General features: G+C 42.8%; 1 protein-coding gene across 13 annotated transcripts in view; it reads left to right on the top strand.

Moving 5' to 3' along the window:
- The window catches only part of MAGI1 (membrane associated guanylate kinase, WW and PDZ domain containing 1), a 975,264-nt gene that overhangs the window by 360,126 nt on the left and 590,780 nt on the right, over positions 1 to 24,358 (top strand). For 12 of the 13 annotated variants that reach the window (XM_029601033.1, XM_029601039.1, XM_029601036.1 and 9 more), the window contains exon 2: positions 21,304 to 21,420. In XM_029601033.1, coding sequence (XP_029456893.1) covers positions 21,304 to 21,420 — 117 coding nt within the window. Of the gene's footprint in view, positions 1 to 5,521; positions 5,636 to 21,303; positions 21,421 to 24,358 lie in introns of all 13 variants that reach the window. The other variant, XM_029601042.1, reaches the window with a different exon arrangement.

Here is a 24,358-nt window from a genome sequence, read left to right as displayed (position 1 = left end):
CTGGTGAAAGGGAAAATACCTACGGTACTTGAATCTACCCCGCCTTGAGCTACAATAAAAAGGCGTGATTTAAATATGGTAAATAAATTAAAAAAAAATTTTGAAATAAGTATTCTGTTTAGACTAAACCAATACAGGTAATTTATTACAAGAATCAAACTAAAAGTGAACAGTTTGATTTACCGTATTTTTTGCTCCATAAGACACACTTTTTCCCCCCCAAAAGTGGGGGGAAAATGTCTGTGCATCTTATGGAGAAAATATTTAAAAAAACAAAAAAACTAACTACAGCTCCCCTCCCTTCTGACCCCCCCAAGACTTGCCAAAAGTCCCTGGTGGTCCAGCGGGGGTCCAGGAGCGATCTCCTGCACTCAGACTGTCGGCTGCCAGTATTCAAAATGGCGCCGATAGCCTTTGCCCTTACTGTGTCACACGGGCTACCGGTGCCATTGGTCGGCCCCTGTCACATGGTAGGACGGCCGGTGCCATCTTGTGCTCCTACCATGTGACAGGGGTCAACCAATGGCACTGGTAGCCTCTATGACATAGAAAGGGCAAAGGCCATCGGCGCCATTTTGAATACTGGCAGCCGATGGCCCGAGTGCAGGAGGTCACTCCTGGACCCCCGCTGGACCACCAGGAACTTTTGGCAAGTCTTGGGGGGTCAGGAGGGTGGGAGGTTGTAGTTAATTAAATTTAAAGGCTTAGGATATGGAATGGGGACAAAAAAAAACATTTTATGCCCTCCCTTAATTTGCTCCATAAGACGCACAAACGCCCAGGAACAGAGCCGGTTTAGCACACCATTTTTTTTTTTTTTTAATTTTCCCATTCTGAATCCTAGGTGCATCTTATAGTCAGGTGTGTCTTATGGAGCGAAAAGTACGGTACCCACTGGGTATGTTCCTTTGCCACATTTTGTCCATGGTGGGTTTTACCCCCTACAGTAGTTAGGAAATGACAGTCTTAATTTTTTTAAGGAAAGCATGAAGGTAGACACGAATTTTAGTTAATTTGAGTTTATTATTTTACTTGCTAATTGTTACTATATTTTGAAAGGAAAGGTCACAATTAAAATTAAAATAGTTGAATCATTATAGGAACATAGAATGCATCTGCAATGTAAAGAATTCCCAAGAAGAGATTCAGGAATCACTAGTAATTGTTGAGTATTTGTGAATATATTAATTCAAATGTTAATGTAACAGTTTCTATAACAGTACACCTACCTTCTTCTCAGTCATCTTGGTCTTTCCTTCTCTATTTACCACAGTAAATCTTTTGCCAGAATAATAGAGCTGATACTGAAGATATGCATAAGTAGGTTGACTGTAACCCAGTGACTTGACAAACTCTTCAAAGATCAGTAGAAATGCTAGCTTTATTTATGCTACTGTGACTGAGTTCTGACATTGGCAATCTGGATTGTCAAGTTTTGACTCTCCACTACTGAACTATCTTTGGGGTCAATGCAGTAAATGTGGGCAGAAAACCGGCACTCAGTATTGAACGCTTGTTTTCCTAATGCATGCCGCCTCTCCTGGGCTCCTGATCAATATCTAAATGAGGGGTCATGCTATAAAAGAGGCGCTAGGGATGAATTTGCATCCCTAGCATCTCCTCGGAACTGGACGCATGGAAGAGGTGGCTTTCAAGCCAGTTGGGGAAAACGGACGTTCAATCTACAAGCGTCCATTTTCTCCTGCTACCGGCATATACACGCACAAGATTCACGACCTGGACTGTGTGTATTGGACATCCAAATATTTTTTTTCCAAAGAATTTTTCTTTTTAGTACTGCTTTATTTGGTTCCTCAAAATCTTTGAAAGCTGGATTTTTCTTTTTTTTCAATGCGCCCTTGCTGGTGTAAAATTTGCCACATTGCAAGGGCACAATGGTTGCACAGAATATTTATTGGATCGCGGGGGGTTAGCTAATAGTCTCATCTACATGGATTTCCATGTGATGAACACTATTAATTACATGGAGATTTGGACACGCGTTTTGGACGTGCTAATCCCCATATTGGATCGGGGGTTATGAACGCGTGTCCCAAAATGTTTTTCCAATTACATGTTAGGCCATGTGTAGTGGCTAGCTCACGGTATTGAATTGGCCCCTTTAAAATTTCTAAAACTTCCAGACAGATTTATAAACCTTGTTACTGCTTAATTGGATATAGCTTAAAATTTGAACTATGTCTCCTTCCTTCCTTCCCCAGAAGGATGTAATAGACATTTGTTAAAATTTTTATGAACCTTGAGATGTCATGCTTTGGTGATTTGAGTTTAATTTTAACCCAAGCTGAAACAAGCTAATGTTAATCTGTCCTGACTCAAATGCTCCTAATGAAAGCCATTTAATCTGAAATAACTCAAACATCTTAATTAGAGGTCAGCAGATAATGGTAACTCTAATATTGCACCTACTGATTTAAGGGGCTACATTACTGTGTTATTAGGAAAGGTAATATAATGGAGATAGTTCCCTGATAGAGCAACCCTATAACAAACAGCTCAGTAAAACTTCCTAACAGGGAAGGCAAAGTATATATGACTTAAAGTAGCACTACCCATTTTCCTACAAGTACAGTTTGCCTGTTTCTAGACAGTATTTCAACCTCCATTGCTCCTCTATTGTTGGTTCTCTTTTCCTTTTTCATCTAAAACTGTCATTTCTAATATTACTTTAAAATCAATGTGTGTTTGTGTTTTATATTAGTCATGCACAGGGCTGGAAAAACCCTAGTTACTAGGTCCACCTGGATGCCTAAAAATTTGACATCTGGCACTAGCCTTGGCAGAAGAGGCAACACTTGACCTGCTCTGGTGCAAACAGCCCTGCTGCCATTGCTACTAGGTCCAGGCCCAGCAGAGTTGTTACCTGGGCCCAAGCTGAGGAGAACTGTTTCTGTGGCTGGAGGGAAGCAAAGGAAAAGAAGCCAAAATAAGGGGAAAAATAGCAAAATAAAAGGATTACTCTTCCAACCCCTCCCCCATCCCCCAAAAAAGGATAAAATGTGATGGGTAGGAATACTAATCTGGCTTTTAAAAATTCTTGGCTGGTGCCCAAAGTTTCTAAATAAATTTTTCACCTTTAATAAGGCATTTTATTTTGAAAAAACACCTTTTTTTTGTCACTGTAAATGTGTCAAATCTTTTCCTAAAAGTAGAAAAGTTTAAAGATTTCCTAGCAAATCACATTGTATTACATTTCCAATTAATATGATGCCCTCCACCAAAAAGGATACAGAGCAGCTTACAACATCACAAAAATAACAATCAAAATCCATTAAAAATGCAATACAATTGCATATATCAAAATACAAAGGGGTAGATTTTCAAAGACGCGCGCTGTTCCCGGGTCGCGCATATAGACGTGCTGATTTTATAACATGCAGATGTCACTTTGCGCATGTTATAAAATATGATGCCCGTGCGCAGGTGTGGGCAGGTTGCAACTCGCACACGCAAGGGGGGATTTTCTAAAAAAAATGTGGCGACTTGATGGGGCCATTCCCAATTCCTTCCTTTTTCCCCTCTCCTCCCCGACTCCTAACCCCCCCCCCCCTCTACAATTCAAATTTTTTTATTTTAAAACTTACTCCTCTTTGGAGGTGAAGTAAGTTCTGCACGCCAGCCGGCTGCTAGCGCACGCTTCCCCTGGACAGGGCCTAATGGTCGCTGTCCCGGCCAACCCCCGGCCCGCTCCTTTCACAGACCCCGGAACTTCCGCGCATCCCGGGAGATACGTGCTTGGCTGGGCTGTTTCGAAAATGCGCTCTGCGCACGCATGGCTCGGCCACGCACGTATCTTTCTGTATTTGTGCGCGCCGGGCTTTAAAAATGTACTCTAAAGTAATCAACAGATCAGCACTCTTTGCTATGGTTATGTGTGGCGGACTAAGAGTTGGAAGGTGTACATTATGATGTCAGGAAAGATGAGCAGGACTTCTGTGCTCAGAAAGTAGAGGAGATGATACCCAAACAGCAGATCGGTGCCCCCTCTACATTCCATGCAGTTAGAAGTAGTTAAAGCAGTGAGCTGAGAACGAGGGAAGCCAGGATGCAAATCCCCACTGACTCTCATTTTAACATTGGGCAAAACTCTTCACCCTCCATTACTTCATTTACATGGTTGGGGATCATTCACTAAGCTACGGGATTTTTGGCATAAAGCTGTGGTAAATGGTCCTGCGGCTTTGTGGCTCTTGTGTAATTTTTCCCGACGGTAAAATACCGCGAGAAAAAACTACCATGGTTGCAGCTAGCTTAAAATCAAATAACATGGTTTGAGTTTTTGACAAGCTGCTTTATTGCATTTACATAGTTTAAGGTATTAATGAGGTGCTTAGCTTTAATTTGCATGCTAAGGACTCATTTAAATATGCACTGTGCCAGGGTTCAAATAATGCAAGATATTTAGAATATCTATCTTTTTCATGTCGTAAATTGCCTAACGCAGCTTAGTGAATGAGCCTCAGATTCTGGAAACAGGAAATACCTACTGTAACTAAATGTAACTCGCTTTGAGCTACCAATGGGAAAAAAGGCATGAGCCAAAACAACAAATTTATCGGAAAATAGAGAAGTTGATGTCCCACTGCACTCCTGCTGCTGTCTACAGCTCCAAGACTTGGATGTGTAAAACATCAGTGTCTGAGATGCTAAAGTACACTGTGACATTCACTTTCTCATACATGGTGAAGCAGACAAACTTCATCATAACAGGAGACTGCAGATTCTTTTTCTTGCATATCCATCAGTTCCTTATGTGGCATTTTCACTTGTGTAATTTTATTGATATTTCTTTTACAATTGATATTTATTTAGTAGCCCTAGATCTTATTATGATCATTATACAAGCATTTGTTTGTTGAGGTTTGCCTTTATTCTGTCACTGAAACATCATATGTATGATAGTAAATTTCTCCATGGCTGACTTTAGATCACATTTTGATAAAATGCTTCTTAAAGCCAAAAATATTTGCCTAAAATCTTTTTGGACAAATGAAATATGAGCTAGAGGTACTAACGAGTTTTTCCCATTTTGTGCTTGTTAAGTACCTTTAGCCCTAACTGCTTTATTTTTTATTGAAAGTAAAAAATGGGGAAAAGTCCTTTTTGAAAAAGGCAGAAGGATGTTTGGAGAAGGGAACCAAGAAAATGCCTGGAAAAAAAAAAAATAAAGATTTTGCCTTTTTTTTTTTTGTTTTGTTTTTTGTGCAAGAACAGCTATTGTATTTGGTGTATCATAGTAGTGTTTTTGTGGAAATAGTGCTACAATTCATTTTATCTGCAGTACTTTGACAAAGCAAAATTTGCTACAATAAAAATAATGCAAATGCTTATTTTTGCTCAGGAATGAAAAACAAACTAAAAGTTTTAGTTGATACTTAGTTTTTCTTTATTTTTTTGCAGTTATAAAAAAAATAAATAAGCTGCTACTTTAAATCTCTTCTAGCCTGATACTATTTTCTCTATATAATCATGTGCTCACCATATGTTTACTTTTTGCCAGTTGTTGAATTTACGCCCACTGCCTCTGGGACAGTGACAGAGCTGGAAGACATGAAAGCAACTTGAGCTGAGAAAGAAGTTATGTTGTTTGTTGCATGTGGCTACTTGAATGAAGGTGTGTAATCCTCAGTTTCACACCTGAGTTTCTAGACATATTGTCCTTTTCAAAAGAAGGCGGGCATGATTTTCATCAACTCTTATATTGGTAAACATAACAAGAGCTGCAGTAGTTATATCCTGCTAGGTTGATACTGATAACATAGTTTTATATGTATATATATATATGTATATATATATATATATATATATATGTGTATATGTAAAAATTTATTTTTATGTTTCCTTTGTTAACTAAGCTGTTTCATTGTATTCGACTAAGGAAATTTTTCCTGCTTTTTCTGTTTCACTGTAAACCGGCATGATTTGCATTTAATGCAAGAATGTCGGTATATAAAAGTTAAAAATAAATAAGTAAATATTATAAGTAGTGCTTCTGATTTTAGGTTTTAACCAATAAAACCTGAGAAAATACCCCATGCAAAAAAAAAAAAAAAAGGTGTTAGATAAACAACAGGAAAACCACTTCTTCTAATATTCTCTCACCCACCTTTGCCTACCTGGATCCTCTGCTTTGTTTTTGTGCCTTTTTGTAACTACTCCTCCTTTGCTGCACAAATTTTTATTTATTAATTTTAGTTTTTTCTATACTGGCATTCGTGAGGGTATCACATCATGCCAGTTTACAATAAACAGTGGAGTGAAAAAAGGACCAATGAACGAAATAAATAATAGGTGCTAAACACAAAATAGTTACAGTTACAATAAAACAGGGATGAGTACAACTGGGAGCAAGAGGAAAAATGAAAGGAACTTTAACATAGTATATTAACCGAAGTATGACGGGGTACATTACAAGAATTATGTGATTTACAATGATTTGTTCATTTGAAATAATTACAGTTTTTAAGATAAGGGTAGTGGTCATAAGTGATGGTTTTCTGCATACTGGTAGTGCTTGGAAGTTGGTTGTAGGTGAGGTGAGTAATGAGTTTAATCCGAGTCAGGGAAGGCTTTTTTGAATAGCCACGTATGTATTTCATTCACGTGGAAAAGGTACCCAACAATAGTACCTGCACCACGAAAATACTGATCAATTTAGATTTTTGGTATTCCAAAGAATCCTTAATTAGCTGGAAAATAAACACACAAATTTACAATTAGTAAATACCGAAAATCAGAAGCCCTAATTATAAATTACATATTGTATGAAATTAATCTGGGAACCTCAATTCCCACTTTGTTTTTGAGGTAAATTTGAAATGTTTTTATTTAAATAAACAAATAGGAGATGACAATTTTAAATGCCTGAAACTCAAAACATACTCGTTATTTTTCTAGTGTAATGATGATATAAACATAGCTTTGACTTTTTAAAAATCCCTCTAGCAATGTGTACTTTTGGAATTCATGTAGAATAAAACAATTCCTTATCATCCTGCTACACCAGTCCAGACTAGTAAACTATCTCCACCTACTAGCAGATGGAGACAGAGGACATATCCTTTTTTCAGTGATATCATCACTTGGTACATAGATTGTTGCTGTACTGGCAATAGTCAGTATTTTTCTCTGTCTCTGGCAGATGAACACATGCTGGACTGGTGCAATAGGATTTCTTGGCTTCTAAGTCCCCAGCCTTCAGACCTGGTCCCTGGTGGGACTTGCTCCCAGGGCAACAGCCTGCATGCATTTTTTCTGGTAGTACAGAATTTCAATTCCTAGGGCAAACAATTTTTGTAATTGTTCCTCTAATGAAACAGGCCTAGATCATAGCTCCCAGATTTTCCTTTGGAGCCTGGTTGAGAAGGGTTTGGATCATGACTCCCGAGTTCCCTTGTGGGCCTGGTTGAGCATTGTCAGGTAAGCGACTCCCAGGTTCCCTTTTGGGCCTAGTCGAGCAGCTTCTAGTAAGTCACTCCCAGGTTACCTTCATGCCTGGCTGAGCAGAGCCTGGCAGATGGCTCAGGTCCCTGCAGACACTTTCCAGGCTACCCGCTGAACCTGGTTGAGTCTTGAGAGGTCTGCTAAGGGGAGGCCTTTGGCAGATTCCCCTCTACCTGAGTCTTGTGGGTGTGGGTATTCTCCCCTTCTTCTCCACCCTTCTAGTGGATAATACATTGAAATTGTCAAAAAAGCAAACAATGTTAGAAATTATTAGGAAGGGAATGGTGAATAAAATGGAGAATGTCATAATGCCTCTGTATCGCTACATGGTGAGACTGCACCTAGAGTACTGTGTATAATTCTAGTTGCCGCTTCTCAAAAAAGATAAAGTTGCACTGGGGAAGGTACGGAAAAGGGCACGGAACAGCCCCCGCTATGAGGAAAGACTAAAGAGGCCCTTAATAATTGCTGATATGAATGAGCAAGGGGACCAACAAAAGCCCAGAAAACAAGTAAGTTGTTCTGGTGGGTGGAGCAAAACTTACTGAATGTTTTTGTTCATGTTTGGAGAAGAGACGACTGAGGGGGGATATGATAGAGGTGTTTAAAATCATGAGAGGTCTAGAACGGGTAGATGTGAATCGGCTATTTACTCTTTCGGATAGTAGAAAGACTAGGGGACACTCCATGAAGTTAGCATGGGGCACATTTAAAACTAATCGGAGAAAGTTCTTTTTTACTCAACGCACAATTAAACTCTGGAATTTGTTGCCAGAGAATGTGGTTCGTGCAGTTAGTATAGCTGTGTTTAAAAAAGGATTGGATAAGTTCTTGGAGGAGAAGTCCATTACCTGCTATTAAGTTCACTTAGAGAATAGCCACTGCCATTAGCAATGGTTACATGGAATAGACTTAGTTTTTGGGTACTTGCCAGGTTCTTATGGCCTGGATTGGCCACTGTTGGAAACAGGATGCTGGGCTTGATGGACCCTTGGTCTGACCCAGTATGGCATTTTCTTATGTTCTTATGTTCTTATGTTGCAGGAACAAATTGGTTCCCAGAGTTAGTGAGGTCAAACTGGAAGCCTTCCTGAACAGAATATATTATGGAGATCCCCCACAATTGCATCTGATGTCAAATCTCAAGTTTCCTAAGCTGACAAGATTCAGCTGCCAAAAAAAATGAGAGCTCAGTTTTTTTTATTTCATCAACCTAACGTTTGAGGAATGGGTTAGCTCATAGAAGAAAATTCAATAGTGTCTCTTTCTATTGGAGTCTTATTAGACTTCATGCTTCTTTCAAATTTCTGGCTGTTTTACTCTGGTAGGCAGACATTCAGGTTATTCTGACCCTTCTACCAAAGGATTTGGGACAAAGGTTGAGCTCTTAATTATCTGGGGTGTCCCAATTGCAGCTATTTCATGGTATAAACATAAGATTCAAGGAGTTCATGGTAAGTGTATTTGCCCTCCCCTTGGGGCTCCAGTGTTCCAATGGAATCTGGATCTTGTTCTTAGAACTCTTGTCTCCTCCTTTCGAGATGCTTAGTCATGCATCCGCGAAGGATATTTCTTCAAGTTCGTTCTGCTGACCTACCTGGGTTCTGGATGGTAGACAACTCAGGCATAGAAGATGATGTTTTCCTGCAGATAGCTGCCACACACTGCTGCCCTCAAAGCAGCATTCTTCACCTCTTTCACACTGCTGACTCCAGACTCCGCTATGGCTAGAGTCTAACAAAGATATTCCTGTGGCTGTCATCACATCCCATATGCATCCTTCCAAGACATTACCGGTAAGGACCTCAGCGCTAACTGATTATGCCAACAATAGAGCCATCAGAAAAGAAGGAATTCTGATGTTGGGACTCAAGGAAATATCCCTAAATGACTCTGGCTGCTCCTTTGTTCACTCAGATGCAAAGGCAACAAACCTCTTTCCTGGTGCTAAAAGGGGATAGAGGATAAAGTTCTGAAAACTATTTGGCTTATTGGGTTTGACTGAGTGGTATTGGGGGGAGTACTCCTAAGCTCCTTCTTCCACTTCACCATCACAAAACCAGAGAAAACAGGTAAAACATCTATGCTATTTCAGAGCTTCTTACAACCAGCCTTCTCTTAACACCATCTTGGATCCTCTGGCTAAGTAGCTTTGAAAATCGGACTCCAGATTTGTAACCAAGGGAGATAGTACCTTGGGGCAGGCATTCTTGGAGCAATCCTGTCATCTTCCCACCCGTATTGGAATGGGCTGGGGTACATCCCACTTATCTTGACTGGTATATCAGGATGATAAAGGAAGTGAAATTTAATCTTGTATATTAATTTCCTTTCTTTGAGTCTTGCATACCAGTCCAGGACCTTCTCAAGAAGTCAGGACCTGCATTGTTATCCTTGGCAGCAGACCTTAGGTTTGGCAGAAAATTTTGATGTCACTTTCAAGGTGTGCCTGGGACTTCCATTTCTTTCCTATCTGTCTTTCCTGTGGCACTGCTTGGCATTAGCAATGCCATACAGAGTCATATGAGATGCAGTCCCTGCTGAGCAGAGTTTGTTCTCTAACAGGGCAAACAGGAGCAGGGATGGCTCAAGGCAATCTGCTGCCAGAGACGTGGGATGAGATATAGAAACATAACAATATAGAAACATAGAAAATGATGGCACAAAAGGACCAAACGGTCCTTCCAGTCTGCCAGCAAGCTTATGGTAGAATCTGCTATGCCATACAGTTAACCACCATACTTAGTTTCCCAAACTGTCAAAGTCAGGGTCCTTGTTGGTTGCTCTCTGAGTCTAATTTCCCATTACCTCTTGCCATTGAAGCAGAGAGCAATGTTGGACTTGCATCAGAAGTATAAGGCTTATTGATTAAGGGTAATAACTGCCAGAGCAGCAAGTTTACCCCCAAGCACTCTTTTCTTCATTTCCATCCTTTAACTTTGGGGATCAACAGTGTTTATCCCATGCCCCTTTGAAATCTTTCACTGTTTTAGTCTTCTCCATCTCCTCCGGAAGGGCATTCCAGGCATCTACCACCCTCTCTGTGAAGAAATATTTCCTGACATTGGTTTTGAGTCATCTTCCCTGGAGTTTCATTATTTGACCCCTAGTTCTACTGATGTCTTTCCAATGGAAAATGTTTGTCGATTGTGCATCATTAAAACCTTTCAGGTATCTGGAGGACTGTATCATATCCCCGCTGCAGCTCCTCTCCTCATTTGATGGAGATGCCACTCCATTTTTGTCACCCTTCTCTGGACAGCCTCCATCCTGTCTCTGTCCCCTTTGAGATACGGTCTCCAGAACTGAACACAATACTCCAAGTGAGGCCTCACCAATGACTTGTACAAGGGGATTATCACCTCCTTTTCTTACTGGTTATTCCTCTCTATGCAGCCTAGCATTCTTCTGGCTTTAGCTATCACCATGTCACATTGTTTCGCCGTCTTCAGATCGCAAGACACTATCATCTCAAGGTCCCTTTCCTGGTCCATGCACAACAGCCCTTCACCCCCCCCCCCCCCCCCCCCCCATCACATACAGCTCTTTTGGATTACCACACCCCAGATGCATGACTCTCCACTTCTTGGAATTGCATCCCAGCTGCCATATCTTTGACCTCTGTTGCTTTTGTAATTGCTCCTTTTAGTTTGGCCCACTGTTGTTCCACCTCTCCCATTTTCTCCCAGGTATGTCCCCATTTCTACAAAGTCTGTAGTTTTGAAATTCAAAACTCGGGTCTTCGTTTGACTTCTTTGTATCCTATTTACGATGTCAAACCATACTGTTTGATCACTGGTGCTGAGGTGGGCACGCACCCATCCAGACATTAGAGAATTTATCCCTGTTAGTGAGCACTAGGTCGAGTATAACTCCCTCCCTCGTGGGTTCCATTACCTATTTGTTTGCACAGAGCCCCTTGCAGGGCATCCAATATTTCTCTACTTCTGGTAGATTCTGCAGAAGGGATTCTCCAGTCTACATTGGTAGATTAAAGTCTTTAACAATCAACATGTCTCCTTTCTTTCCCACATTTTGAAAGTCTTTGACCAGATCTCTATCTAGTTCTTCCATTTGAGTCGAAGGCCTTAAACCATACTAGTAAAATTGGATATACCATCATCTTTTTTTTTTTTAATGGCCCATAATGCTGCTTCTCTACCCCACATTCCTTGCAGTTTTTGCTTGGATATTATTTTTGACAAAAAGCACTACTACTCCCCCTTTTCTGTCCTCTCTGTCCTTCCTTACAAATTATAGCCCGGTATGGCCGTATCCCAGGCATGAAAATCCGTGAACCATGTCTCGGTACAGCAAAAGTGTCCTCCTCTACCATTAGGGCCTGCATGTCTGGGATTTTATTGCCCAAACTATGAGCATTTGTAGTCATAGCTTTCCAATTTTTCTCCCTTGGTTTGTTACACTTTCTAGGCACCTTTTCTGCTTTTTTGAGCTGATTGTTTTTATTTTATTCTCCCCCTTCCTGTATTGCTTGGGGGTGACATCAATTTTATTGGCCATCTCCTGCCACCCCCATTCTTTAGTTAAATGTCTGATCTGAATTTCTCACTTAGCATCCTCCTTTCTGCTACAGACAAATGTAGGCCATCCTTCCATATAGCCTTTTACTGCTCCATACACGACCCCAGCCTCCAGTATATCCAAAACCACTTTCTGTACACCAGGTTTTGACCCAGGAATTGGAATTTATATGGCATAGCTTCTCATTTCCCTTTCCATGAACAGGTAATACTTCCGAAAAGGCAATAGTCTTTGCAGTGTCTTTGCAGTGTGTCTTATCATTTTTCCTAGATTTTGGAAATCAATACCATTTCTATTAAGATCATTGGTCCCCAGATGGATGATAACACTGATATCAAAGTTCCTGCTTTCTTCTTCAATGACTTGGACTATCTGGTTTGCATTTCTGTTAATTGAGGATCCCGGAATGCAATTAATTATTGTCACCATCAAAATGTGCTTCCAAATTAGTTCCTCTGATGATTGAGTCTCCCAGTAGAAGCAGCTTTCTTTTATGATATTTGATTCTGTTGAAGGGCTTATGGGTGCATTGGGTGACTTCACTTTTAGAAATGACTTCAATATCTATTACTGAGGTTTCTACGTTTTCCAATGCAGAAAAAGAATTATGTAGGGGGGAGAGTGGGTGTCTCTTCATCACAGGCCTTATTCTGCTAGAGCCCACTGTTCAGGTGCTCCTGGGTTTTTGAATTCTGGATGTCTGACATCTCTGTGGGACTAGGGGATTGATGCACAGATGTTGTAAAGTTGGGGAAGGTGGATGTCTGTCACATGTCTTATTCTACCAGAGCCCACTGTAGACCATTTTCTCCTGGGTTTCTGCAACCTCTGTGTGAGATGGGCTTGAGATACTGAATGGTTCAAGGAAGAGGAGTTTAATTGAAACCTGGAGTGGACAATTCCTCCCTTAGATGTATCCGCTCCATTTTAGTTGCAGACAGCTGAAGGCAAAAAGGGACAACCTTTGATTCTCCAAACGATAGGCCTTGGGACATAAGCACCACAATTGTTGCATTGAGTGAAAGACATTTTATTAAATTATCACTAATTCCTTAAATCATACAGATAAGGTAAGGTAAAATTTAGGCTGTAGCAAAGATTTTTATTATGTATTTGAAGTAAAAACTAAAAGTATTAGTGTTAGCCAGAAAAGATTAATAGGTAGAATTTGAAAACCAATTTTACAAGCAATATGACAGTTTGTTATTATCTGAACTGAAAGGATCTGTTATGTAATGGGAGATGAAGTAATTGAAGCTAAATCAACTAGGAGTCCAGGGGAGAGTATATAAGATAAGTAAATGCAGGGGTGGGTGGATAGAGGTGTAGGGAGGGAGGGAACTAAACAGTTGAGATTACTAGCAGATTACTTTTTACTTTTAACCATAGCAGAAGCAGGACTCAGGTAAAATGCTCAATACTCAGCCAGGTCGCCATGTGCTTTGAAATACTGGCTCTCACTAGATTATGGCTATCTCCACCTGTGCAATAGATTTAAACCACCCCTAAATATCTAGTAGATACTAGTGCTCTGAGTTCCTCAATTAAATAACAGAGATGGTGCCTCCCCTCATCTCAAAGCATATTCAGGTCAAATCACCAAAAGGACAAGGTGGTTCACGCCTCCTCTTTCCTCCCAGGGTGAAGGCCAATGTTGCTCAATTCCTCTGACCATGCAGGCCAATGCTGATCCTGCTCAATTCAGCCACAGCAATTACATAATAATCTTCTTCCCACCTGCACATGCCCAAATGACACAACTTCATCTTCTGGGTCCACACAGGAGGGAGGAACAAGGAGTCACAATCTTTGCAGTCCTACCACTCCCAAAACTGTGACATTTTAGGTGGTCACCTAAACCACCTTGTGCTTCCACTGGCCCTGTACTCTCCCATTCACATATACCTGATTATGTTGCTCCCTTTCTTTCCTACCCTTTTCCCCTCTTTTTTTTTTCATATCGCCACCCTCTTTCATCTCACTGACATGCCTTTTCTTTTCTTCTCTCTCACATTTCCTCCTCTTCCCTTCCCTCCCTCTTTCTTCCTCCTTACTCACCCCTTCCTTTCCATCACTTTACAAACAGCCTCTTCACTTCCTCTCTAACACTCATGCTTTCTCTCCTCATTCACCTGTTCCCTCTCACTCACCTCCTCCCTTCCATACCCTCCCCCTCACTTCTCTACCCCCACTTCTCTTCCCTTCCCTCACATCCCACCCACTTGAACCTCACTACTGCTAGTATCTTCTTCTTGCCTGCAGAGTTTTGGGATCCCTGTGGGCATGTCATCATTTTGCGCCTGCAGTGGTGCTGGAGGGCTTCAGTTTATTGTTTTACTGTGGCACTAGCACCACTAAACATCTTCCATCCCTGCGGGGCTCTGTGCTGTCATTTTGTGGTGGAGGCAGTATCTTCTTCATGCCCATGGGACCTGGGATTTCTGCAGGCACATCATCATTTCCCCACTGTGCCTCTAGCATGTTCTTGTCCTGTGGGGATCCCACATCCTTTCTCAATGATGGCACCACTGCTAGCATCATCTTCTTGCTTGCAGGGCTTGGGATCCCCGAGGGCACATCATTATTAGGTGCTGTTACTGCTGGCCTCTTTCTTCCCATAGGTGTTTTCTGTTTAGAAGCAGGGTGATGTAGCCTTTGGAGAGGTGTTTTGGGGGGCACTTTATGGTGCCCCAAAATTTTGCCACCTGAGGCAGTTGCCTCACCCTGCCTAATGATAGAATCACCCCTGAACAGGAGTTTTCTCTGTCTCTCCTGTTTATGAAATCTCTGTTTATTATTCCTAAAGTTAATTGTGTTTTAGGGGCAGATGGTATCTGTGTTGGGACCAGCTTTTCCTCATCTGGGGTAGATATTCAGAATTACTGCCTATACCTACCCACACACCCAAACATCCACACACTTCTTACCAGTGACTGTTCCGGCACAACACTTTCTCCTTTGGCACCAAAGGCATAGCTGTCCCTCTGACAGCAGTTCTGGTAAGGTATCTTTGTTTATCCTCTTATCCAGCATCTTCCTCTCACTTCCTCCAAACTGCTCAGCATCCCTTTTCCACCACACTTCTTCCCCTGTATTTCCTCCCACCCCCCCCCCCCCCCATTCATTCTGTGGCCTATATTTCCATTCTTTCTTTGGCCACTCCTTGCCTTTTATCCCTCCTCTTTTTCTGACACCCTCCTCTGCTTTCTCTGGCCATTTCCTTTCTCTTTCCCACTCACTCCTCTCCCTGCATTCCTTTCTCTTCCCACATACTTTCCCCTTCATTTCTTTTTTTTCACCCCCTTATTGCCCTGCATGCTCCTTTTTCTCCTCCATTCCTTGTCTAACAGAATCCCTCTTTTTTCACCCACCGACCCTTTGCCTAACAGCTTTCCCCTCTCTCTCTTCCTTACCCCTCTCTCTCTCTTCCTTACCCACTTCCCTAGGTCTTTTAGCCTTCATCCCTGAGCCACCACCTCCTATTCATTTTCAGGTCCACAACTCCCCCTTGCCCAGGATTTTGATAATTAACCTCACAATCATCATGTCCCTAGCACAGTCCTTTCCAAAACAATCCTGTGAAATCATATAATTGGATATCATACTTTTAAATATTAAACTTTGTTTCATATGTATAGAAAGTATAAATATGTTTCAGAAATTATCAGTGTCTGATGAAGGTGACATCTGTGATTTCTGGAGATTGCAAGAACAAAAAAATCCCAAGAAATACCTAAAATTATCGCTTAAAGCAATTCATTAGGGATGTGAATCGTGTGCCCGATCATTTTAACGATTGGGTTCGGCTGGGAGGGGGGGGGGGGGGAATCTGATCGTTAGAGATGTGAATTGGGATCGGTTCCGATTCACATCACTAATTTTTTTTTAGTGAGGCCCGCACCGATAAAAAAAACAAACCCCACCCGACCCTTTAAAATTACCCCTTAGCCTCCCCCACTCTCCCGACCCCCCCCCCAAAAAAAACCCTTTTACACATACCTGGTAGTCCAGGGGGGCCGCGGGCAGCGATCTCCCGTTCCCAGGCCATCAGCTGCGCTAAAAAAGGCGCCGATGGCCCTTTGCCCTTACCATGTGACAGGGCAAAGGTGGCGCCGGCGCCATTTTGAATATTGGCAATCGGCCCGAGTGCAGGAGATCGCTCCCGGACCCCCGCTGGACGCCCAGGGACTTTTGGCCAGCTTGGGGGGGGCCTCCTGACCCCCACAAGACTTGCCAAAAGTCCAGCGGGGGTCCGGGAGCGACCTCCTGCACTCGGCTGTATTGCCAGTATTCAAAATGGCGCCGGCGCTACCTTTGCCCTCACTATGTCATAGAGGCTGACGCCAGACCCCCGCTGGACTTTTGGCAAGTCTTGTGGGGGTCAGGAGACCTCCCCAAGCTGGCCAAAAGTCCCTGGGGGTCCAGCGGGGGTCCGGGAGCGATCTCCTGCACTCGGGCCGTATTGCCAATATTCAAAATGGCGCCGGCGCTACCTTTGCCCTGTCACATGGTAAGGGCAAAGGGCCATCGGTGCCATTTTTTTTTGCGCAGCTGATGGCCTGGGAACGGGAGATCGCTGCCCGCGGCCCCCCTGGACCACCAGGTATGTGTAAAAAGATTTGGGGGGAGGGGTCGGGAGAGTGGGGGAGGCTAAGGGGGTAATTTTAAAGGATCGGGTGGGTTTATTTTTTTTATCGGGCCATCGGCGCCATTTATATTAGTGGCAGCCAAAATGGCGCCGATGGCCCGAGACCGGGAGATCGCGCCGGGACCCCCCCACTGGACCACCAGGTAATTTAAAACATTTTGGGGGGGTTCGGGAGGGTGGGGGATTTGTTTTAAAGGGTCGGTGTGGGTTTAGGGGTTGTTTTGGTGTGCCGGTTTTCCCGCCCTCCCCCCTCCCCCGATTTACGATTTTTCACGATAAATCGGGGGAATTTCTATTGTATCGCGACTCTAACGATTTTTGACAATTTAAAAATTATCTGACTATTTTTTTAAATCGTCAAAAAACAATTCACATCCCTACAATTCATGCTATATTGTTTGAAGGTAATTTCTTTCATAGCTGCTGGGCTTAACATGAATGTTTCCCCTTAATACTCACATTAGAATTATGTTGGCCCTTCAATAACAGTGACACAAAGTCCCTCCATTACAAGGCACTTTGTAAAGTAAGACGAAAAAATCACTCTGAATCTATATAGCAATCTTGCCATACCAAAAGAGCACAAACTTTTAGAACTCAAAACAGCAACAACTCTGTATGAAAAGGTAACTCTGCAAATATTCTACCTGGTCCTAAAATACCAATGAGCCTTCAAATGGGAAAACAGAACAAACTGAACTAGTTCGGATCCCTACACAGAACCTAGTAATCTAGCAGAATACTTTATCTCTGTTACTCATGCAGAAAACAGATCCTCACCAAATACGGCATAGGGGATCACAAAACTGAATTTTTCTTTTTTCTGCTATCCACTCAGAGCGTCACCTTCAACTCAGATATTCCTGTTCCTTGCAGAATGGAGGGGAAGGGGAATAGGGGAATAAGAGAAAAGGAGGGGCTGGATTAGGAAGCAAAAGACTATTTTTTGCTTTGCACTGTGCTTTGTCTACTTTAGGCTCACATGTAAATAATGGCAGATAAAGACCAAAATGGCCCATCAATCTGCTTTAGCAAGGTGTTTTGGATTGTAACTGCTGCTCCGATTAGGTTACCTTATCCCAGCCGTAAAAGCAGGTGAGGACCAGTCCACCCCCTCCAATGGTATTTATTCATTCTTTCTTGTGATAGAGAGCCTGCCCCTGCTATAGAAGCACAAGAGCAGACTGCCTCTGCCCTACCACCATCATGAATGAACCTGATCAAACTTCATTAAGTGTAACAGCCAGATAGCTAAACCATATGTTTACTGTAAGATATGCCCAAAGGATTGCATGAACCCATCGTTGGCTGGTTGTAACTGCTGCTCCATACAAGTTATCCCCATCCAGAAATATTTTACCAAAGGTTGCCATAGGTCAAATCCATTCTTCATTTCCATCTCTAGCCAATAGGGAACCTCTGTGTTTATCCCGCTCCCTTTTGGAATTCTGTTACTATTCTGGTCTTTACTACCTTTTCCGGGTTGGTATTCTAGACATTCACCACCTATCACGGTTTTGCCTATTTTACAGGCTCTCTCTGCCCTGGTTCAGCCTGTTGTATACCCTCCCCTGCACCAGGGATCCTCTGTGAGCGTCACTTCGAATCTTGCCAAGCTCCCCCTCGCTGCTCACACCACACCCAAGCCACCAGCCCCATTTAACTCTGCCTTGCCTGAATTAGATGTCTCTTCATGGAGTCATTCTTAATTCTCTGACCTGGCTGCTCTTACCTTGCTCCATGCCTTGTAACCTCCAGCTCTTCTGTTACCTTGCTCGTTGTCTTGCAGCCTATCTAGATCTCTACTTGCCTTGTGGCTTCTGGATCTTCTGTCTCCTTGTATCTTGCTCTATGGCCTACTGAGGCCTTACCTTGCCTTGTGGTCTCTGGACCTGCTTCTACCTTACATCTTGCTCTGTGGCCTACTCAGGCCATACCTTGCCTGGTTGCCTCCAGGTCTGCTCTTACCTTAGATCTTGGTCTGTGGCTTAGTGGCCTCATGCTTAATGACCTATGGGCCTTCTCTATTGCTGTCTTTGGGCCTCAATGTTCTTTGTTCTCTGTTGTCTTGTCTAGACCTTGTCTAATCCTGACCTAGTCTGTCTTGTCTAGGCCTTGCCCTGCCCAGTCCAGTTCCTAGTATCCATTCCCTAGCTTGCTGATTTCTTGCCTTGCCCCAGTCTATATCCATTCCTTGTCCCTGCTTAGTATCCTGTCTTGTCCAGCCTGTTCCAGTATCCAATTCCCAGCTCCCTGCCTGTTCCATGCTCAGACCTCTGCTTCCAGTCTGACTCTGCCCACAACATCCAGCCTGTGCGTGCCAGACCTCTGTTCCAGCTTGTACCTGCCCTACCTTGTTCAGCCTGTCCCACCTTTGTCCACCTTCGACTGGCTAAGCCCTACCGGTCCCCAGAACCCGAAGGGGAAAGGGGCTGGCTAGGCAGAAGAACAGCCCAGTTTCCAGCCGTGACCAGCCATGATGTTCCGCTGCTGAAGCCAAGCCCTACTGGCCCCCAGAACCCAAGGGCTCAAACTGAGGGGGAGAGGGCTGGCTAGGCAGAAGACAAGCCCTGAAATCCTGTACCACACCTGTGGAGGTATATCCTAATCTCAGCCAGACATCCCATGGCACCACTTTTTCTACGAAAAAATATTTGATGACATTACTCCTGAGTCTACCCCCTTGGAGTTTCATATTATGAGTTCTGGTTCTACAATTTACATTCCACTGGAAAAGATTTGATTCTTGTGAATTTCCTACTGTGATTCCGTTCAGATATTTAGAATCTGTGTTATATCTCTTCTTTCTCCCACAACAATCACATAAACAGTGCCACCAGTTCTTCACCCTTCCAAATAGTGTATGGGAAACACCCACAGGTGGAAAACCTGCTGCCTCACGCTGTCAGTTGCCCAGCAGCCCATCTCACTGCTCAGGAACTCCATGCCCTCTGTACTCAGACCACTCAACTGATATCGCAGGCTGCCACACGAGCAAAAAAATATGCTGACTCTAAATGTCGAACAGCACCATGACTTAAGGAGAGCAGTCTCCCATCCCCACCTCTTCAGATGGTTCTTTTCCTTAAAATAAATGTCACCCATCTCCAGTTCTGCTTCCCCTCACCCATGGTCCTTTTCCAAATGCTGCCACCCACTCCCCAGGCCCCTTACTGTCTTCCCTCTTGTCAGCTGCCCCATATCCCCTTCTCTGCTCCCCATCCTTTCTCTTCTATCCTCCTCCATATGACCCCTACCTTCTTGTCTTACTTGCCTAACTGCTGACCCCTCAGTCACGTCCAGAGTGCATTCCCTCCTGACCTTATTTCTTGATGAACTCCTTCCGTGTCCTATTCCTTCTGCTCTGCTTCCCCTTTCCCATGTTCCTTTGCCTAATGCTGCCTCCTCCCGTCCTTAAGTGCTTTCTCTCCTGCTCTCTACCCCATTCCTTGTCCCTGCTCTCTCTCTCTTACCCTGCATCCATGCTCCCATCCTCAGTACTTAGATAATCCCTTCTGTACCATGTGGCCTCTTCCTTTGCTGGCCTTCCTCCTCCTCTTCTTGTATTCTTGTATTATCCACTTTCTCCCTTACTTGCCAGCATGGATTAGGGCAGCTGAATAGTTGCAGTCATGAGCAGTAGCTATAGTTAAAGCTGCTAATGGCTATGCTTTTTTCCTCTCTTCCACATTAGACTGGGTCCTCTGCTGAAACAATTCATTGCAATCCTCTTCTCTTCAGTGCAGGATAGGGCCATCTGTAGTGGCAAAGCACTGGTTCCTCTCCTCCTCCTGGACAGGGTCTGCTGCAGTAGCGATTCACTGCAATACTCTCCTCCTTTTTCCATGCCAGATTGGGCCCTTTACAACAGTGACTCAGCAATTCCCCCCTTCTCTCTTCAGCACCGAACTAGACCCTTTTGCAGTGATGATGTGCTGTGCTTTTCTCATCTACTTTGCAGTGTGGAACCAGGATCCCCATTTTGATAAATAATTTTCTGCAATGCTCTTCTCTGCACCAGACTGGGCTCTCTTCTTCTGTACAGTGTCTCTCCAGCAGTTAATCATGAGCAGCAGCAACTGTCTTTATCTGCTATAGTGTTGTTATGAGCTGAGGGGGTATTGATAAAGTATGAACAGATTTCTGAATCTTTGAATCGAAGAATTCTGCAAAATTGTCGCCAATGTTATCAATGATTTTGTTTAGACAGGAAAATATTAGTAATGTAGGTATCAGTATTCAAATGTTTTTCTTCAGTTTTTGAGAGTTTCTATGTTTCAAAATAATACATAATAAAAGTATTTTTTAAAACCCATGTTATACATTTTCATTTTGCTATTCTAATGTCCTAATAGTACACTGATTTAGACTATTTTTTTCTCTCTATCTTCTTTTTTTAATCCCATTTCCTTAAACTTGTTCCTGGTGATATCTGATATCTGTGTCATTACAAATATTGCCACAAGTAGCACCATGTGCTCTCAAAAAGATTACAGCTCATTTAGAAAACATTTGAGACAAAGATCTGAGACTAGATTTCACAGAATGTTCCCAATGCACACAAAATTAGATATTTGAGATTGAAAAAAATGTTTCACCTCTGTTTGTGGGAAGCATATTTTTTCTTAAAAGATGCTTTTTCTTCGCAGGCAGTAGACTGAATAAGGACCTAAGGCACTATCTTAATCAGCGATTCCAGAAAGGATCACCAGATCATGAACTACAACAGACTATTAGAGATAACCTTTATCGCCATGCTGTGCCTTGTAAGTATATGAAAATACATTTATTTATTATAGAAGTCAGCTGTTATGGGGTATGTGATCTCCCTTTAACTTCCTCTTTTTCCTCCTAAAAAGTTTGCAATTGTACCTAAAATCTATGAGTACAGTATCACTATTAGAAGACGAATTTTAAGAGTTGCATGAATAAAAAGAACACGTGTGCACAGATAGCACATATTCGTGCAAGTGCTATTTTATAAACCTCAAATGTACACGCCAAGTAACAGTGCACAAATAAATTTACTCATATAATAAAGAGGCAAGCTGGGGCCAAAATGTATGCATACAAGGTGCTATTTTAAAATTTGTGAACGCGGCATGCATATGGCTGTTACCTGTGCATATTTACACCTGCTAATCATCTGGTGTAAGTCAGAATAAAATTCTTTCTAGCCAAATACTGATTGGGTGAAGGGTCTGGGTAACATGAGAGGAGTTCAGGCTGAAGATTGGTGACCTAGAGATAGACTGGGCAAATTGGTGGACTAATTGGTAAAACTGGTAATTTCCTTCACTCCCGCATGTAATAAAATTTGATAATTTACATACGTAAAAACTGACAAGTGCTAAGGAAAATACATGAGTTAAATTTTCTCATGTAAATGATTAAAATTAGAAGCAGAAATATGTGTGCATAGCTGATATCCGCCATTTATCCAGATAATTATTTACTTATCTGGCTAAGTGGAAGCATGCATGCACACTTCCATATAGCTGTGTATATGGGCACACTCGCACATGTTTTAAAATTATCCTCTATATGTATTTGACATTCCTGAAAGTAACTTTTTATATAGTAGCTGTTCAGTTCTTTCCTTCGTTGAGCCACATATTTTACTCTCAGAAATTAACGCCTGCCCAAAGGCAGGCATTAAGTTATAAGCAACCCTGAAAAGTGTACAGAAAAGCAGAAAATACTGCTTTTCTGTACACCCTCCAACTTAATATCCTAGCAATATTAAGTTAGAGGAACCAAAAATTTTAAAAATAAAAAAAAATGTCTGCTGGTCGGCAGGTTAGAAAACGGATGCTCAGTTTTGCCGGCATCTGTTTTCCGAACGTGTGGCTGTCAGCAGGTTCGAAAACCAATGCCGGTAAAATTGAGCATCGATTGTCGAACCCGCTAATAGCCATCCCTAACACTAATAAGAAGGTGCTAGGGATGCGTTATTGTCTCTAGTGCCTCCTTTTTAGCGCAGGGCCTCATTTAAATAGAGAATCGCGCGCATCAGGAGAGCGGGTTCTCAACAAGGAGCGCCAGCTCTCCTGCACTTTTTATTGAATTGGCCTGAAAATAAGGAGGAGCAGGGTCTGTAAGCTGCACTCCAGGGAATACCTTTCCGACCAACCCCTGTATATTCTCCTGGGTCCACTTAAAGAATTCAACCTCCCTTTGGGACTGCTTTCAGCTCCACAGATCATCCCCTTTTTCCCCACTCAAAGGGGCCAGTCGAGACATTTTGGGTGGGTGGCTGTTCTTCCCCTGACTCCAATTCCTTCTCCCCGGCTGCCTGTAAATTAGAAGCATATGTATTTGTCCTGTTAGCCCTGCCTCCAGGACTTAGAGATCTGGATCATCCAAGGGAAAGAGTTCTGGAAAGTCCACTTCTTCATTGTTGTGATTGGACAAACTCTTTGTGAGCTGGTTTAAGATGCTGTTAAAGCTTGGACAGTCCAGTCCTATAACCATGGGATAGGATAGCTAAGGAATAACTCCTCCCCCCCCCCCCCCTCAATTCTGCCTTTGCTGACTGGGATCTTTAGTTGTACTTGGCTTGTTGGATTCTGCTGTTGGTCCCCGTATATGCATGACAGCATCACTACTGTTGTACTCAGTCTGGACTTTCAATACCTGTCTTCAAACAAGTGTTTTCACACTCCCAGAGTCCAGTTAGTACAGTTTGCTGCTGCATCACCTGCTCTCACAATGTTTGCTGCTGTTCAGTTTGCATTTGCAGGGGGTTATGTAATTGTTGCTTCCTTGTAGCAAGGACCTGGATCATGTGCTCCATCTTCCCTGCTTATTGAGCTGCCTCTAAACTATGTACCTCTCCGGGGAAGGGGAGGGGGAAAAATACCTGCTGGCCTGTCCAGCCCTTACTACTTGACCCCTGACTGTACAGGTGGGGCTAGCCCCCTTGACCTGTTGTGCAAAGGCTGGGTGAATGGAACTGGGAGGCCTCAGGAAAAGAAAAAGCACTACAGATTTTTTTTTCTTCTGCTGCAGCTGTAGGCTCTTGCCTGTGCCTCCTGCTTAGACAAGAAATCTCACTGCTTCCTCTATATGTTGTAACTTGGCAATAGCCATCAACCTGGACATAGTTAATCTCGCTCTGCATGCCTTGAATTGAGAAGAAACTTTATGAATTAATTTTATATCCTTTTATAATAGTATAAGAGGAACTATTTGCAGCACATACAGTAATTTGGGCACAAGTATCATTTTAACTAGAGCTATACGACCAGATAAAGATAATGGAAACTGCATCTGTAGAATTAAAGGTAGATTTTAAGAGCTGTGCAGGCAGCTCATGCACATGGATGCGCCAATTTTATAGCATGCGCACGTGTATGCATGCATGTTATAAAATCCGCTACCCACATGTACAATTTTATATTTACACGCGTGTAAGTGGGGGGATTTTAATAGATGCGGGCGGCAACGCATTAGGGCCTATTTCCCTATTCCCTCCCTGTTTGCCCCTGTAAAGGAGTGGATTTCCTAAACCTCCTTTGCCCCTTTGCCCTTACTATGTCATAGGGGCTACCGCTGCCATTGGTCGGCCCCAGTGACATAGTAAGGGCAAAAGGCCGTCAGCGCCATTTTGATTACTGGCAGCCGACGGCTCAAGTCCAGGAGATCACTCCCGGACCGCTCCTGGACCCCCGCTGGACCACCAGGGACTTTTGGCAGGTCTTG

This window comes from Rhinatrema bivittatum, chromosome 4 (genome assembly GCF_901001135.1).
Source record: "Rhinatrema bivittatum chromosome 4, aRhiBiv1.1, whole genome shotgun sequence".
NCBI classification, from domain to species: domain Eukaryota; kingdom Metazoa; phylum Chordata; class Amphibia; order Gymnophiona; family Rhinatrematidae; genus Rhinatrema; species Rhinatrema bivittatum.
Note: the sequence above shows the minus strand (reverse complement) of the source record. Positions and strands in the feature narration are given on the sequence as shown.